General features: G+C 41.4%; 1 protein-coding gene across 1 annotated transcript in view; it reads right to left on the bottom strand.

Annotated features, from left to right (window-relative positions):
- ap1m3 (adaptor related protein complex 1 subunit mu 3) overlaps window positions 1-16,801 on the bottom strand; it is a 64,074-nt gene extending 47,273 nt beyond the window's left edge. Inside the window, exon 1 of the mRNA XM_072438914.1 lies at window positions 16,584-16,801. Coding sequence (XP_072295015.1) covers window positions 16,584-16,625 — 42 coding nt within the window. The 5' untranslated portion in view covers window positions 16,626-16,801. The remainder of the gene's footprint in view (window positions 1-16,583) is intronic.
- Window positions 16,802-17,258: the final 457 nt, after the last annotated feature.

A 17,258-nucleotide genomic window follows, 5' to 3' on the forward strand; every position in this document is an offset into this window, starting at 1 on the left:
TTCTTCAGCGCTTTGATCTCTAATTTGACCCCCTGAACATGCTCAAAAACTCACCAAACTTTGCCCAAAATTCAGAATCGGCGAAAAATTTTGTTTTTTCTGGGCCATTTTTTTTTTGCGTTAAAAAATGGCGCGACAGCGCCACCGACAAAAGTCAAAATACATTGCGCCTATGGGAGACGCCCCGAGGTCAACTTTGGCGTAAAGCTACGAAATTCGGGACACGCATTCCTCTCGTGAGGACGAACAAAAAAAATCATTGTGGCCACGCCCCCAGACTTACCCTATGGCCGCCATCTTCCTTTGAAAGTGAAAATACGCTGTGTTAGTCATTTTGTTCACGTCAAACTTTGACGAACTCCTCCTAGGGCGTTTTGCCCACCGACTTCAAAATCGGCGTACGTCCTCTGGGCAAGTGGGGCATCTAAAGTTATTCAATTTTTTGAGATACCTTTTACGGTCTGTGTGCGGCGCAGCCGCAAAGTTGGACAACTTATTTTGGAATATTGCAGATCTAAAAATTGCTCCCATTTGATCAAAACCAGTCCGATTAGGACCAAATTTGAATCAGTTGTTAAACTTTCTAGTTTGGACCAGTTTAGGCTGACAAAATTGAAATGGCCGCGATAGCGCCCCCTACAGAGTGACCTTTAAATTAACATTGAAGGTCAAAAATTAGTTTTACCAAAATTGTCTAAACTTTACCCAAAATTCTATTTTGCCGTCCCGATCACAAAAGCCAATCACAAAAATGCCTAAATATTTACGGCGTAGTCGTAGCGATGACAGAAACCTCCCATGTTATCCCTATGGGAAAACCGCAAAATCTCTCAAATTACCACATTTTTATGTTTTACACTTCAACGAACTCCTCCTAGTGCGTTTTGCCCACCAACCTCAAAATCGGTGTACGTCCTCTAGACAAGTGGGGCATCTAAAGTTATCCAAATTTTAAGGATAGCTTTTACGGTCTCTGTGCGACGGAGCCGCAAACGTTTCCCAGAATTCTGACTATTTGGCCTTCAGAGTGGCCTATAAACAATAGAGTTTTTCCAAATGACATGACATTTTGCACTAAATTCTAATTTGCCATCCTGATCATACAAGTATGAGAGCCAAAGTCATATTTTGTACGGCGTAACCGTAGCGATGACAGAAACATCCCATGTTATCCTTATGGGAAAATCGCAACATCGCTCAAATCACCACATTTTTACGCTTCACACTTTAACAAACTCCTCCCAGGGCGATTGCCCGATCAAGCTCATATTTGGGGAAATCATCTACACAAATGGGGCATCAAAAGTTATCCATATTTTGATTTTAAGTGCTACGGTCTCTGTGCCGTGGAGCTGCAAATATACTGTCACAAATGGGAAAAACGCCAAATCCTTGAAATGTTCACATTTATGCTTCACACTTTAATGAACTCCTCTGTGGGCAATAGCTCGATCAAGCTCATATTTGGGGAAAATAATCTACACAAGCGGAGCATCAAAAGTTATCCATATTTTTATTCCAAGTGTCACGGTCTCTGTGCGCTGGAGCTGCACATTTGACCGACATTTGTGTTCATTTGCACTGGTTAAGCACAGCATTGTACATGTCCAATGTGTCACTGTCTTAGTTCTTAGACAATTGCGTTAGCGCCAACTCTGTAAAATGCAGAGAGCAGAGTCGGAAGACCGGCGGCCCGCGAGGGCCGTTGGATGCCGCTTGCGGCTTTAATTTTTCTTGTTCTTCTTCAGCGCTTTGATCTCTAATTTGACCCCCTGAACATGCTCAAAAACTCACCAAACTTTGCCCAAAATTCAGAATCGGCGAAAAATTTTATTTTTTCTGGGCCATTTTTTTTTTCGTTAAAAAATGGCGCGACAGCGCCACCGACAAAAGTCAAAATACATTGCGCCTATGGGAGACGCCCCGAGGTCAACTTTGGCGTAAAGCTACGAAATTCGGGACACGCATTCCTCTCGTGAGGATAAACAAAAAAAATCATTGTGGCCACGCCCCCAAACTTACCCTATGGCCGCCATCTTCCTTTGAAAATGAAAACAAGCTGAGTTAGCCATTTTGTTTACGTCAAACTTTGACGAACTCCTCCTAGGGCGTTTTGCCCACCGACTTCAAAATCGGCGTACGTCCTCTGGACAAGTGGGGCATCTAAAGTTATTCAATTTTTTGAGATACCTTTTACGGTCTGTGTGCGGCGCAGCCGCAAAGTTGGACAACTTATTTTGGAATATTGCAGGTCTAAAAATTGCTCCCATTTGATCAAAACCAGTCCGATTAGGACCAAATTTGAATCAGTTGTTAAACTTTCTAGTTTGGACCAGTTTAGGCTGACAAAATTGAAATGGCAGTGATAGCGCCCCCTACAGAGTGACCTTTAAATTAACATTTAAGGTCAAAAATTAGTTTTACCAAAATTGTCTAAACTTTACCCAAAATTCTATTTTGCCGTCCCGATCACAAAAGCCAATCACAAAAATGCCTAAATTTTTACGCCGTAGTCGTAGCGATGACAGAAACCTCCCATGTTATCCCTATGGGAAAACCACAAAATCTCTCAAATTACCACATTTTTATGTTTTACACTTTAACGAAGTCCTCCTAGTGCGTTTTGCCCACCAACCTCAAAATCGGTGTACGTCCTCTAGACAAGTGGTGTATCTAAAGTTATCCAAATTTTAAGGATAACTTTTACGGTCTTTGTGCGACGGAGCCGCAAACGTTTCCCAGAATTCTGACTATTTGGCCTTCAGAGTGGCCTATAAACAATAGAGTTTTTCCAAATGACATGATATTTTGAACGAAATTCTAATTTGCCATCCTGATCATAAAAGTATGAGAGCCAAAGTCATATTTTGTACGGCGTAACCGTAGCGTTGACAGAAACATCCCATGTTATCCTTATGGGAAAATCGTAGAATCGCTCAAGTCACCACATTTTTACGCTTCACACTTTAACAAACTCCTCCTAGGGCGATTGTCCGATCAAGTTCATATTTGGAGAATATCATCTACACAAGCGGGGCATCAAAACTTACCCATATTTTGATTCTAAGTGCTACGGTCTCTGTGTGGCGGACCCGCAAATATATGTCAGAAATGGGAAAACAGCGAAATCTCTAAAATCACCACATTTTTACGCTTCACACTTTAACGAACTCCTCCTAGGCCGATTGCCCGATCAAGCTCATATTTGGGGAAAATCATCTACACAAACGGGGCATCAAAAGTTATCCATATTTTGATTTTAAGTGGTACGGTCTCTGTGCCGTGGAGCTGCAAATATACTGTCACAAATGGGAAAAACGCCAAATCCTTGAAATGTTCACATTTACGCTTCACACTTTAACAAACTCCTCCGTGGGCAATAGCTCGATCAAGCTTTACTTTGGGAAAAATCATCTACACAAGCGCGGCATCAAAAGTTATCCATATTTTTATTCCAAGTGCTACGGTCTCTGTGCGGCGGCGCAGCAAATTTGACTGACACTTGTGTTCATTTGCACTGGATTGGCCATGTCCAATGTGTCGCCGTCTGTCAAGTTCTTTTTTTATTCAACACACAATAAGGGCGCCATCTTTATCAAGTCAAAAGCGCAGAGTCGGAAGGCCGGCGGCCCGCGAGGGCCGTTGGATGCCGCTTGCGGCTTTAATTATTTTTATTTTTCTTGTTCTTCTGCTTTTTGATCTCTAATTTGACCCCCTGAACATGCTCAAAAACTCACCAAACTTTGCCCAAAATTCAGAATCGGCGAAAAATTTGATTTTTTCTGGGCCATTTTTTTTTTCGTAAAAAAATGGCGCGACAGCGCCACCGACAAAAGTCAAAATACATTGCGCCTATGGGAGACGCCCCGAGGTCAACTTTGGCGTAAAGCTACGAAATTCGGGACACGCATTCCTCTCGTGAGGACGAACAAAAAAAATCATTGTGGCCACGCCCCCAGACTTACCCTATGGCCGCCATCTTCCTTTGAAAATGAAAATACGCTGTGTTAGTCATTTTGTTCACGTCAAACTTTGACGAACTCCTCCTAGGGCGTTTTGCCCACCGACTTCAAAATCGGCGTACGTCCTCTGGACAAGTGGGGCATCTAAAGTTATTCAATTTTTTGAGATACCTTTAACGGTCTGTGTGCGGCGCAGCCGCAAAGTTGGACAACTTATTTTGGAATATTGCAGATCTAAAAATTGCTCCCATTTGATCAAAACCAGTCCGATTAGGACCAAATTTGAATCAGTTGTTAAACTTTCTAGTTTGGACCAGTTTAGGCTGACAAAATTGAAATGGCAGTGATAGCGCCCCCTACAGAGTGACCTTTAAATTAACATTGAAGGTCAAAAATTAGTTTTACCAAAATTGTCTAAACTTTACCCAAAATTCTATTTTGCCGTCCCGATCACAAAAGCCAATCACAAAAATGCCTACATTTTTACGGCGTAGTCGTAGCGATGACAGAAACCTCCCATGTTATCCCTATGGGAAAACCACAAAATCTCTCAAATTACCACATTTTTATGTTTTACACTTTAACGAAGTCCTCCTAGTGCGTTTTGCCCACCAACCTCAAAATCGGTGTACGTCCTCTAGACAAGTGGTGTATCTAAAGTTATCCAAATTTTAAGGATAACTTTTACGGTCTTTGTGCGACGGAGCCGCAAACGTTTCCCAGAATTCTGACTATTTGGCCTTCAGAGTGGCCTATAAACAATAGAGTTTTTCCAAATGACATGATATTTTGAACGAAATTCTAATTTGCCATCCTGATCATAAAAGTATGAGAGCCAAAGTCATATTTTGTACGGCGTAACCGTAGTGTTGACAGAAACATCCCATGTTATCCTTATGGGAAAATCGTAGAATCGCTCAAGTCACCACATTTTTACGCTTCACACTTTAACAAACTCCTCCTAGGGCGATTGTCCGATCAAGTTCATATTTGGAGAATATCATCTACACAAGCGGGGCATCAAAACTTACCCATATTTTGATTCTAAGTGCTACGGTCTCTGTGTGGCGGACCCGCAAATATATGTCAGAAATGGGAAAACAGCGAAATCTCTAAAATCACCACATTTTTACGCTTCACACTTTAACGAACTCCTCCTAGGCCGATTGCCCGATCAAGCTCATATTTGGGGAAAATCATCTACACAAACGGGGCATCAAAAGTTATCCATATTTTGATTTTAAGTGGTACGGTCTCTGTGCCGTGGAGCTGCAAATATACTGTCACAAATGGGAAAAACGCCAAATCCTTGAAATGTTCACATTTACGCTTCACACTTTAACAAACTCCTCCGTGGGCAATAGCTCGATCAAGCTTTACTTTGGGAAAAATCATCTACACAAGCGCGGCATCAAAAGTTATCCATATTTTTATTCCAAGTGCTACGGTCTCTGTGCGGCGGCGCAGCAAATTTGACTGACACTTGTGTTCATTTGCACTGGATTGGCCATGTCCAATGTGTCGCCGTCTATCAAGTTCTTTTTTTATTCAACACACAATAAGGGCGCCATCTTTATCAAGTCAAAAGCGCAGAGTCGGAAGGCCGGCGGCCCGCGAGGGCCGTTGGATGCCGCTTGCGGCTTTAATTATTTTTATTTTTCTTGTTCTTCTGCTTTTTGATCTCTAATTTGACCCCCTGAACATGCTCAAAAACTCACCAAACTTTGCCCAAAATTCAGAATCGGCGAAAAATTTGATTTTTTCTGGGCCATTTTTTTTTTCGTAAAAAAATGGCGCGACAGCGCCACCGACAAAAGTCAAAATACATTGCGCCTATGGGAGACGCCCCGAGGTCAACTTTGGCGTAAAGCTACGAAATTCGGGACACGCATTCCTCTCGTGAGGACGAACAAAAAAAATCATTGTGGCCACGCCCCCAGACTTACCCTATGGCCGCCATCTTCCTTTGAAAATGAAAATACGCTGTGTTAGTCATTTTGTTCACGTCAAACTTTGACGAACTCCTCCTAGGGCGTTTTGCCCACCGACTTCAAAATCGGCGTACGTCCTCTGGACAAGTGGGGCATCTAAAGTTATTCAATTTTTTGAGATACCTTTAACGGTCTGTGTGCGGCGCAGCCGCAAAGTTGGACAACTTATTTTGGAATATTGCAGATCTAAAAATTGCTCCCATTTGATCAAAACCAGTCCGATTAGGACCAAATTTGAATCAGTTGTTAAACTTTCTAGTTTGGACCAGTTTAGGCTGACAAAATTGAAATGGCCGCGATAGCGCCCCCTACAGAGTGACCTTTAAATTAACATTGAAGGTCAAAAATTAGTTTTACCAAAATTGTCTAAACTTTACCCAAAATTCTATTTTGCCGTCCCGATCACAAAAGCCAATCACAAAAATGCCTAAATTTTTACGGCGTAGTCGTAGCGATGACAGAAACCTCCCATGTTATCCCTATGGGAAAACCGCAAAATCTCTCAAATTACCACATTTTTAAGTTTTACACTTCAACGAACTCCTCCTAGTGCGTTTTGCCCACCAACCTCAAAATCGGTGTACGTCCTCTAGACAAGTGGTGCATCTAAAGTTATCCAAATTTTAAGGATAACTTTTACGGTCTCTGTGCGACGGAGCCGCAAACGTTTCCCAGAATTCTGACTATTTGGCCTTCAGAGTGGCCTATAAACAATAGAGTTTTTCCAAATGACATGACATTTTGCACTAAATTCTAATTTGCCATCCTGATCATACAAGTATGAGAGCCAAAGTCATATTTTGTACGGCGTAACCGTAGCGTTGACAGAAACATCCCATGTTATCCTTATGGGAAAATCGTAGAATCGCTCAAATCACCACATTTTTACACTTCACACTTTAACAAACTCCTCCTAGGGCGATTGTCCGATCAAGCTCATATTTGGGGAAAATCATCTACACAAGCGGGGCATCAAAACTTATCCATATTTTGATTCTAAGTGCTACGGTCTCTGTGTGGCGGACCCGCAAATATATGTCAGAAATGGGAAAACAGCGAAATCTCCAAAATGACCACATTTTCACGCTTCACACTTTCACCAACTCCTCCTAGGCCGATTGCCCGATCAAGCTCATATTTGGGGAAATCATCTACACAAATGGGGCATCAAAAGTTATCCATATTTTGATTTTAAGTGCTACGGTCTCTGTGCCGTGGAGCTGCAAATATACTGTCACAAATGGGAAAAACGCCAAATCCTTGAAATGTTCACATTTATGCTTCACACTTTAATGAACTCCTCTGTAGGCAATAGCTCGATCAAGCTCATATTTGGGGAAAATAATCTACACAAGCGGAGCATCAAAAGTTATCCATATTTTTATTCCAAGTGTCACGGTCTCTGTGCGCTGGAGCTGCACATTTGACCGACATTTGTGTTCATTTGCACTGGTTAAGCACAGCATTGTACATGTCCAATGTGTCGCTGTCTTAGTTCTTAGACAATTGCGTTAGCGCCATCTCTGTAAAATGCAGAGAGCAGAGTCGGAAGGCCGGCGGCCCGCGAGGGCCGTTGGATGCCGCTTGCGGCTTTAATTATTTTTATTTTTCTTGTTCTTCTGCTTTTTGATCTCTAATTTGACCCCCTGAACATGCTCAAAAACTCACCAAACTTTGCCCAAAATTCAGAATCGGCGAAAAATTTGATTTTTTCTGGGCCATTTTTTTTTTCGTAAAAAAATGGCGCGACAGCGCCACCGACAAAAGTCAAAATACATTGCGCCTATGGGAGACGCCCCGAGGTCAACTTTGGCGTAAAGCTACGAAATTCGGGACACGCATTCCTCTCGTGAGGACGAACAAAAAAAATCATTGTGGCCACGCCCCCAGACTTACCCTATGGCCGCCATCTTCCTTTGAAAATGAAAATACGCTGTGTTAGTCATTTTGTTCACGTCAAACTTTGACGAACTCCTCCTAGGGCGTTTTGCCCACCGACTTCAAAATCGGCGTACGTCCTCTGGACAAGTGGGGCATCTAAAGTTATTCAATTTTTTGAGATACCTTTAACGGTCTGTGTGCGGCGCAGCCGCAAAGTTGGACAACTTATTTTGGAATATTGCAGATCTAAAAATTGCTCCCATTTGATCAAAACCAGTCCGATTAGGACCAAATTTGAATCAGTTGTTAAACTTTCTAGTTTGGACCAGTTTAGGCTGACAAAATTGAAATGGCCGCGATAGCGCCCCCTACAGAGTGACCTTTAAATTAACATTGAAGGTCAAAAATTAGTTTTACCAAAATTGTCTAAACTTTACCCAAAATTCTATTTTGCCGTCCCGATCACAAAAGCCAATCACAAAAATGCCTAAATTTTTACGGCGTAGTCGTAGCGATGACAGAAACCTCCCATGTTATCCCTATGGGAAAACCGCAAAATCTCTCAAATTACCACATTTTTATGTTTTACACTTCAACGAACTCCTCCTAGTGCGTTTTGCCCACCAACCTCAAAATCGGTGTACGTCCTCTAGACAAGTGGGGCATCTAAAGTTATCCAAATTTTAAGGATAACTTTTACGGTCTCTGTGCGACGGAGCCGCAAACGTTTCCCAGAATTCTGACTATTTGGCCTTCAGAGTGGCCTATAAACAATAGAGTTTTTCCAAATGACATGACATTTTGCACTAAATTCTAATTTGCCATCCTGATCATACAAGTATGAGAGCCAAAGTCATATTTTGTACGGCGTAACCGTAGCGTTGACAGAAACATCCCATGTTATCCTTATGGGAAAATCGTAGAATCGCTCAAATCACCACATTTTTACACTTCACACTTTAACAAACTCCTCCTAGGGCGATTGTCCGATCAAGCTCATATTTGGGGAAAATCATCTACACAAGCGGGGCATCAAAACTTATCCATATTTTGATTCTAAGTGCTACGGTCTCTGTGTGGCGGACCCGCAAATATATGTCAGAAATGGGAAAACAGCGAAATCTCCAAAATGACCACATTTTCACGCTTCACACTTTCACCAACTCCTCCTAGGCCGATTGCCCGATCAAGCTCATATTTGGGGAAATCATCTACACAAATGGGGCATCAAAAGTTATCCATATTTTGATTTTAAGTGCTACGGTCTCTGTGCCGTGGAGCTGCAAATATACTGTCACAAATGGGAAAAACGCCAAATCCTTGAAATGTTCACATTTATGCTTCACACTTTAATGAACTCCTCTGTGGGCAATAGCTCGATCAAGCTCATATTTGGGAAAAATAATCTACACAAGCGGAGCATCAAAAGTTATCCATATTTTTATTCCAAGTGTCACGGTCTCTGTGCGCTGGAGCTGCACATTTGACCGACATTTGTGTTCATTTGCACTGGTTAAGCACAGCATTGTACATGTCCAATGTGTCGCTGTCTTAGTTCTTAGACAATTGCGTTAGCGCCATCTCTGTAAAATGCAGAGAGCAGAGTCGGAAGGCCGGCGGCCCGCGAGGGCCGTTGGATGCCGCTTGCGGCTTTAATTTTTCTTGTTCTTCTTCAGCGCTTTGAACTCTAATTTGACCCCCTGAACATACTCAAAAACTCACCAAACTTTGCCCAAAATTCAGAATCGGCGAAAAATTTGATTTTTTCTGGGCCATTTTTTTTTTCAAAAAAAATGGCGCAACAGCGCCACCGACAAAAGTCAAAATACATTGTGCCTATGGGAGACGCCCCGAGGTCAACTTTGGCGTAAAGCTACAAAATTCGGGACACGCATTCCTCTCGTGAGGACAAAAAAAAAATATTATTGTGGCCACGCCCCCAGACTTACCCTATGGCCGCCATCTTCCTTTGAAAATGAAAACAAGCTGAGTTAGCCATTTTGTTTACGTCAAACTTTGACGAACTCCTCCTAGGGCGTTTTGCCCACCGACTTCAAAATCGGCGGACGTCCTCTGGACAAGTGGGGCATCTAAAGTTATCAAATTTTTTGAGATGCCTTTTACGGTCTGTGTGCGGCGCAGCCGCAAAGTTGGACAACTTATTTTGGAATATTGCAGATCTAAAAATTGCTCCCATTTGATCAAAACCAGTCCGATTAGGACCAAATTTGAATCAGTTGTTAAACTTTCTAGTTTGGACCAGTTTAGGCTGACAAAATTGAAATGGCCGCGCCCGCTACAGAGTGACCTTTAAATTAACATTGAAGGTCAAAAATTAGTTTTACCAAAATGTTCTAAACTTTACCCAAAATTCTATTTTGGCGTCGCGATCAAAAAAGCCAATCAGACAAATGCCTTAATTTTTACGGCGTAGTCGTAGCGATGACATAAACCTCCCATGTTATCCCTATGGGAAAACCGCTAAATCTCTCGAATATCCACATTTTTCTGTTTCACACTTTAACGAACTCCTCCTAGTGCGTTTTGCCCACCGACCTCAAAATCGGTGTACGTCCTCTAGACAAGTGGGGCATCTAAAGTTATCCAAATTTCAAGGATAGCTTTTACGGTCTCTGTGCGACGGAGCCGCAAACGTTTCCCAGAATTCTGACTATTTGGCCTTCAGAGTGGCCTATAAACAATAGAGTTTTTCCAAATGACATGATATTTTGAACAAAATTCTAATTTGCCATCCTGATCATAAAAGTATGAGAGCCAAAGTCATATTTTGTACGGCGTAACCGTAGCGATGACAGAAAAATCCCATGTTATCCTTATGGGAAAATCGTAGAATCGCTCAAATTACCACATTTTTACGCTTCACACTTTAACGAACTCCTCCTAGGGCGATTGTCCGATCAAGTTCATGCGGGGCATCAAAACTTATCCATATTTTGATTCTAAGTGCTACGGTCTCTGTGTGGCGGACCCGCAAATATATGTCAGAAATGGGAAAACAGCGAAATCTCTGAAATGTTCACATTTACGCTTCACACTTTAACAAACTCCTCTAAGGGCAATAGCTCGATCAAGCTCATATTTGGGGAAAATCATCTACACAAGCGCGGCATCAAAAGCTATCCATATTTTTATTCCAAGTGTCACGGTCTCTGTGCGGCGGACCCGCACATTTGACCGACACTTGTGTTCATTTGCACTGGATTGGCCATGTCCAACGTGTCGCCGTCTGTCAAGTTCTTTTTTAATTCAACACACAATAAGGGCGCCATCTTTATCAAGTCAAAAGCGCAGAGTCGGAAGGCCGGCGGCCCGCGAGGGCCGTTGGATGCCGCTTGCGGCTTTAATATTATTATTGCCCTCCTTTGGCTTGGTTCTTGTTTAAAATGATTACAGTCGTTATTGTGTTGTACTATTTTAGACACAGCCCTAATCAGGACATAATATAGTCCTGTCACCAGTGATGGGAAGAAGATTTTGACATGTATTTAGTTCTAAAATATAAAACACCAGCATTCAAATGTATTTAATGTATTCTTTGTCTAATCAGAGCCCTGTTCTGAATACTTTGAATACTTTCACATTGAGTTGCATTTCTATATTACAGCGTGAAAACACAGCATAGGAATATGTTTTTTAATGTTTTTGTTTCACAGTTTGTTTGGCATTTAATCATAAGATAAGAGAATCTTTATTACAAAATAGAGAAGGAAAATTGGCATTCAAATACAATTTATCTTCCTCACTAAATCAGTCTGAAGCCTAAATTTTATGATCAAATACCACAATTTATTCCTATGATTTTAGGAAAGTAATTGTATTCTGAACACTGAATTTTTATTTTTTATTTTACTTTAGGGACATCTGCTTGAAATCCACAATGTGCAAGTAAAACATTTAAAGCAGTGCGGCAGATTTAGGTTTACTAGTGCAATCTTAGTCACGTGATGGTTTGAAATACTGTGAATATTAGTCGTCACATTCAATAACAAAGTGCAGAACTGAGGAGAAGAACAAGCCGTATGTAAATGGCATCACCCCATCTTAAAACCAACAAAATGCATCTGCTTAAATGTAGTCATCTGGACTCAGTTAGAAAAAATAGACGTTTCGACTCTCATCCAAGAGTCATTGTCAAACAAGTCATTTGACAATGACTCTTGGATGAGAGTCGAAACGTCTATTTTTTCTAACTGAGTCCAGATGACTACAACTGAAGCTTTTTCTACTATGGAACACGCCTGGACGAATGAGGGATTACACCGACATATCTTCTTAAATGCCTCGCTGAAAGACATTAACATACAGTTTGTGTGGGCGAACAGTAGAATGTCAAGTATGTAGTTTAGAAAAGCAATAAAACAGATCTGATGAAAAGGAAATAAGTTGTGCTGCAGTGAGAGTGTAATCTTTCAACCGTAATCTTTCATTTTTGCTCTTTTTGCGGTCTCGATTGTGAAAATGTCACCCGATTATCATTAGTGTGTTAATGTAAAACAAATCGCTCACACTGATATCAAATGACTACAGTATAAACAAACAAAAATAACATTTAATTGTATTTTATCTTATACTGTAGGGCTGATCGTTATATCATGAAAGTATTGAAAACGTAATATTGGCCAACGTAAAAATCGATATTGCCTTATCCATGTTCCTCCGTTTGACCAAAATGTACTGTTTTTTTTAATAAATGGTTGAAAAAGGTTGATTTTATTCAGGATTTTCTTCTATTTGGTGTAAAGTTGACTTGATTTAGTCTCAGTTTTGTCCCTGTTAAGGCTTTATTTTGAGTTTTACTAATACATGAAAGTATTTCTTTAATAGAACTGAAAGTATTGGGTCAATCCAACAGATTACTTTAAATCAGCTATTTTTATGTAATAAACAAAATATTCGATATTCAAATTTTACATAATCTTCAAAACAACATTGACAATATTATCTACATTACGACATATTGCTCAAAACTACACATATCGCAATCATTTCCAATATTGTGCCAGCGTAGCAATAATCCCCTGAACATAAACCATACAGACTTTTAACCTCTGCCATTTTATAAGAAAAAACTGCCACATTTCTTCCTGCAAAGTCTGAACCCTTCCCTGTGGGGGCGATGGACCTCTCACATGACAAGACGCAAACATACTGTATTTTCCGGAGTATAAGTCGCACCCCGGCCAAAACTATGAAAAAATGGAACTTATAGTCCGGAAAATACGGTATTACTGACGATTACAAAGGCCTTGAAGAAGCTGGACGGACCGTGACGCGACTACGCAATCAGTGCAGTGTTAAAGAGTATACGGGGCTGTTGTCGGGCTCCTCTGTGCCGCATACAGCCCAGTGTGGCGCCGTACAATGGGGCCCCGCTCTGTGCAGTGACTTCACACTACTTCACTTGTCAGAGATGCGAGAATACGAAAGACGCCATTGACTCGAGCGATATGCAGCAAGCGCTTGACTCTGCGTAGAAGCTCAGTGTCAAGGTTCTTCTGCGAGATAACAGCTGAGTAAACAATGCGCACAAAGAAGATGTTTACTGGCTTTTACTGGAACAACAACCCAACTCAATTTAAAACTGTAGTCAAATAATTACTGCTGAACACCAAAATGTGGTAAAAAAGCATTTGTTTAACGTTATTGAGTGTCAAGTATTGCACAAAATCAGACAAACACAAAATGAAATCAGCCCTGAACGTGCAGAAATATCCTTTTACCCGTATTTTCCGGACTATAAGTGGCGCCTTTTTTCATAGTTTTGGCCGGGGTGCGACATACTTATATTTATACTTCTACTCCGGAGCGCCTTATATGTGATATTATTTGTTATTTTCACACTTGCAACCTTATTTCATACTCCAGTGCAACTTAAACATGTTTTTTTTCTTCTCTATAATGCATTTTTTGCATAGTGTACGACTTACACTCCGGTGCGACTTATAGTCCGGAAAATACGGTAATGCGTTTTTCCCTTGAAGCAGCATTTTTGAACTTTTCTTTAAATAACCGATACACTTTATATTCTAATTGTGTATATCTCCAAACTGTTTCCACATTGTATTATGTCCAAACCTGTATTAAAGAGGTAAAAAAGTTCAAGAGTGCGCTTATTTCTGGGTCAACCTTTAGTCGTTACAGTCGATGGGCGAATTTCAATTAGTCGCCTAATTGTTTGTTGCGATGTAGAAGTATTTACATGGCACAACGGCGAAAAGGAGAAGGCATTAAGCGAGTTATCCCAAGAAGAAGGGCGTGAATCATGAGTTTAACCCGCCGTTTACACTCGCTTACAACTTATATATAATAAATAAAGTCTATTGTAGTGTTGTTGCGAGTGCAGTTTGGGTCATAAACACGTTCAGATCATAGAGACGCTGAAACGTTTCAAGAGTTTTTGACATCCCCTGTAGTCTTATCGATCAGCAAGCCATGTCTTCTGTCAACATCACAACATCAGCGCTACTTTACCTCTTACTAAACATGCTCCACCTTCCTGCGCCGAACTCAAAGCTCATTATTCGGCTGGGAATGAAAGAGCAGGGCCCCGTTTGGCAAGGTCAGTGTTAAAACTTGAGCGTCTCCTAACTGCCTGCGGGGTAAAAGTGAAGGGTAGCGAGATATAAAAGGCGGAAACGCAGGGAAACCTTTAATCTGCACAATCAGAGACTGGAGCTGGGAGGAGCTGATCCTTCTCCCATCTGGGCATTGTCAGGCATATAAGGCCTCTTCAGCAATTCCTTTTCTAGCCTTCGAATGTATAAACCCGCGGAGATTTAGATGCGTAGTGTGATGATGGGAAATGAGGGGGGAAATGGAGTAATGTGATTCAGCTGCAGTTTTACTTTCGATTCATCTGATTTCTGCAGAGGGAAAACAGACTACCGTGTTTTCCGGATTGGTTTACGGATCCGCCGCACTTACAATATAAATAAAATAAATTATTATATTTTTTTTTTTATAAAGTACTGCCGACAAAGCAAAATAGCATTAAATTAAATTTAAAAAGCTGTACTAAGCCAAAAGACAAGAGCGCGTGAAGCAATTTCTCGCCAAACTCCTGCGGAAGTCTGTGACTGAGCGGGTCTGTCCCTGCGCGCGGTCCCGGGCAGAGTGCGCGCCTGTCTCTCTGTCTGCTGCGTGCCTTTATATCGCAAATACACATTTTAAACCCGTTTACCACATTTTCTTCAGCGCGTTTTGCCATGACTGGGTGGGTGGGGGAGGGTGCACACTTAAGCGTCAGTTCTGTCTGTCTAAAACACGCTAAATCTACTGTTACACGCTCCTGCGCGCCACGTTTTGGCCGGTTTGCGACTTATACTCCAGAGCGACTTATCTGTGATATTATTCGTTATTTTTACACTGGCAACCGCATTTCACAAGAGGGCGCTCTAGGCTCTAAGCGACACAGAAAAATAATCAGCACTTCCTCTACCTACGGAGTTTGTGGCGTTGTTTAGAAGTGACACAGAGGAAGAAGAATTCAATGGATTTAGTGATTTGGGGTGTGATGAAGTGAAGTGTTCACTCCACTTGTCCCTTTTAGCTTGACTTACCTGATCTATATATCATGTCTGGAGGTTAAAGGGGAGGGCCGCCCAGCCATTTCCTTGGTTGAAACCCTGTCTTGGTGATGTCACTAATGACATCACCAGAAGGTATTATGTGGAGCAGGGGTGTTAATGATATAAGCCAGTTTTGGTGTTTCCCTTGTTTAAAGTGGGATTGCAAGTTTGCAGTAAGGCTGAGCGAAACGGTGTTCAAAATGTAATCGTCGCCTCATCCCTTTGACAATCTCCTTTTTTTGGCCATATTGTCATTCTGGATTCCTCTATTAATTGCGTTTGCTCACTTTTTCCCACCCACTTCTCCTATTGGTCAGCCGCTGCAAGGCACTGAGTTAGTGACAGCCGGGTTTGACCAATCACAGTGAAGTTTCAAAAGAAGCAGAGGATTTAGTCAACCTCTTTAAATGCAATAGAAATATGCAGTAGAACGAGAATCATGAACAAATCGAAAATTGTGCTCTGGCTCCAAAGAAGTCGTGATTTTTTTAATTTTATCTATGTTTTGCCACATCCCCACCCTCTGTAGAAGTATGTCAATCATAGCATCTATAAATAGCCAGTGGCATTTGAGCTATTTCTGCTCCATTACAGCATATGGCAGCCTACTTACTGAAGCCAGGACTAATTAAAGTGGCCCTTTCATTCAGTGCTGGATCGGGGCTATAATGAATTACATTTTTGGTGGAAATCGAGCTCCAAAAAGTAAAGAACTGACTTTGAAACGCACGCAATAAACCGCATCAGTGCGCAAACACAAGAAAGCGCAGTGTGCAACGTTCCGGAGTAACGAGTTTGGCAAGTTGAACCTCCGCTGACTCGTCCGTCTCTTTCCACCGATATGAGACACGGGACAGAGCCGCCAGAGCCCGTCAAACGCGTGCAAACAAACCAACAAAAGTGCGCAAATCTCCTGCCGTGATGACGCGAGAAGATGATTCACAAACATGTGCAAAGAGCGTGCGGTATTTTGTTGTTTGAAGCAGGTGGTTCCTTTGCGCACTTGTGTCAACTTCACCGCAAACAAGAAGAAGAAGAAGAAGAAGAAGAAGAAGAAGAAGAAGAAGAAGAAGAAGAAGAAGAAGAAGAAGAAGAAGAAGAAGAAGAAGAAGAAGAAGAAGAAGAAGAAGAAGAAGAAGTCACCATCCTTTTAAACTTACCTTCCCCTTCAAGTCGAGGATGAAAATCGCCGAGGCCGACATCGTGGCGGGGCAGAATCCTCGGGACGGACCGGGCGCGTGGGTAAAACGTGAGTCCGCTGGAAGATGTGGGTCAGTTAAAGGGGGTAATGCGCTCGCCCATCCTCCTCCATCCTCCGCTCCTTCCCTCGGTCGCTCGCGGTGTTTCCAATGCGCTTCGCCGCGTCTTCGAGCGTGAAGCGGCGGAGCGACGCGACGCTGTGTCCGGTTGGTACCAAAATAAAATAAGACGACAGCGAAAGAGCGGTTGTGGGGTGGTTTGTAATGTAAGGTTAAATGTGTTTATACAGCACTTGTTCAGCAACCCTGATACAAAATAATTATACAAAAAATTAAAAAATAATTAAAAATAATTTAAAAAAATAATAATTAATAATACAAACATTAATAATACACATTTGACAGTATTATTGTGTAGACTCATGAATGTCAAGATTACAGAAGAACTAAAATACTTGTTTCTCTGCATGAAATGTTGAAGAGTTTTGCGTTGCTATAATTTACATTTTATTTGCCATTTGTGTTATGTCAAAATGAATTAAATAAATACAAAATATGATATTGTTTCATTATCATTTTTTAACTAATCATTATAACAACAATGCACAGAAATATATTTGATAAACAAAACAAAAA

This window comes from Eucyclogobius newberryi, unplaced genomic scaffold (assembly GCF_026437365.1).
Source record: "Eucyclogobius newberryi isolate DKJ021-1_F unplaced genomic scaffold, fEucNew1.0.hap1 SCAF_9, whole genome shotgun sequence".
In the NCBI taxonomy this organism is placed as follows: domain Eukaryota; kingdom Metazoa; phylum Chordata; class Actinopteri; order Gobiiformes; family Gobiidae; genus Eucyclogobius; species Eucyclogobius newberryi.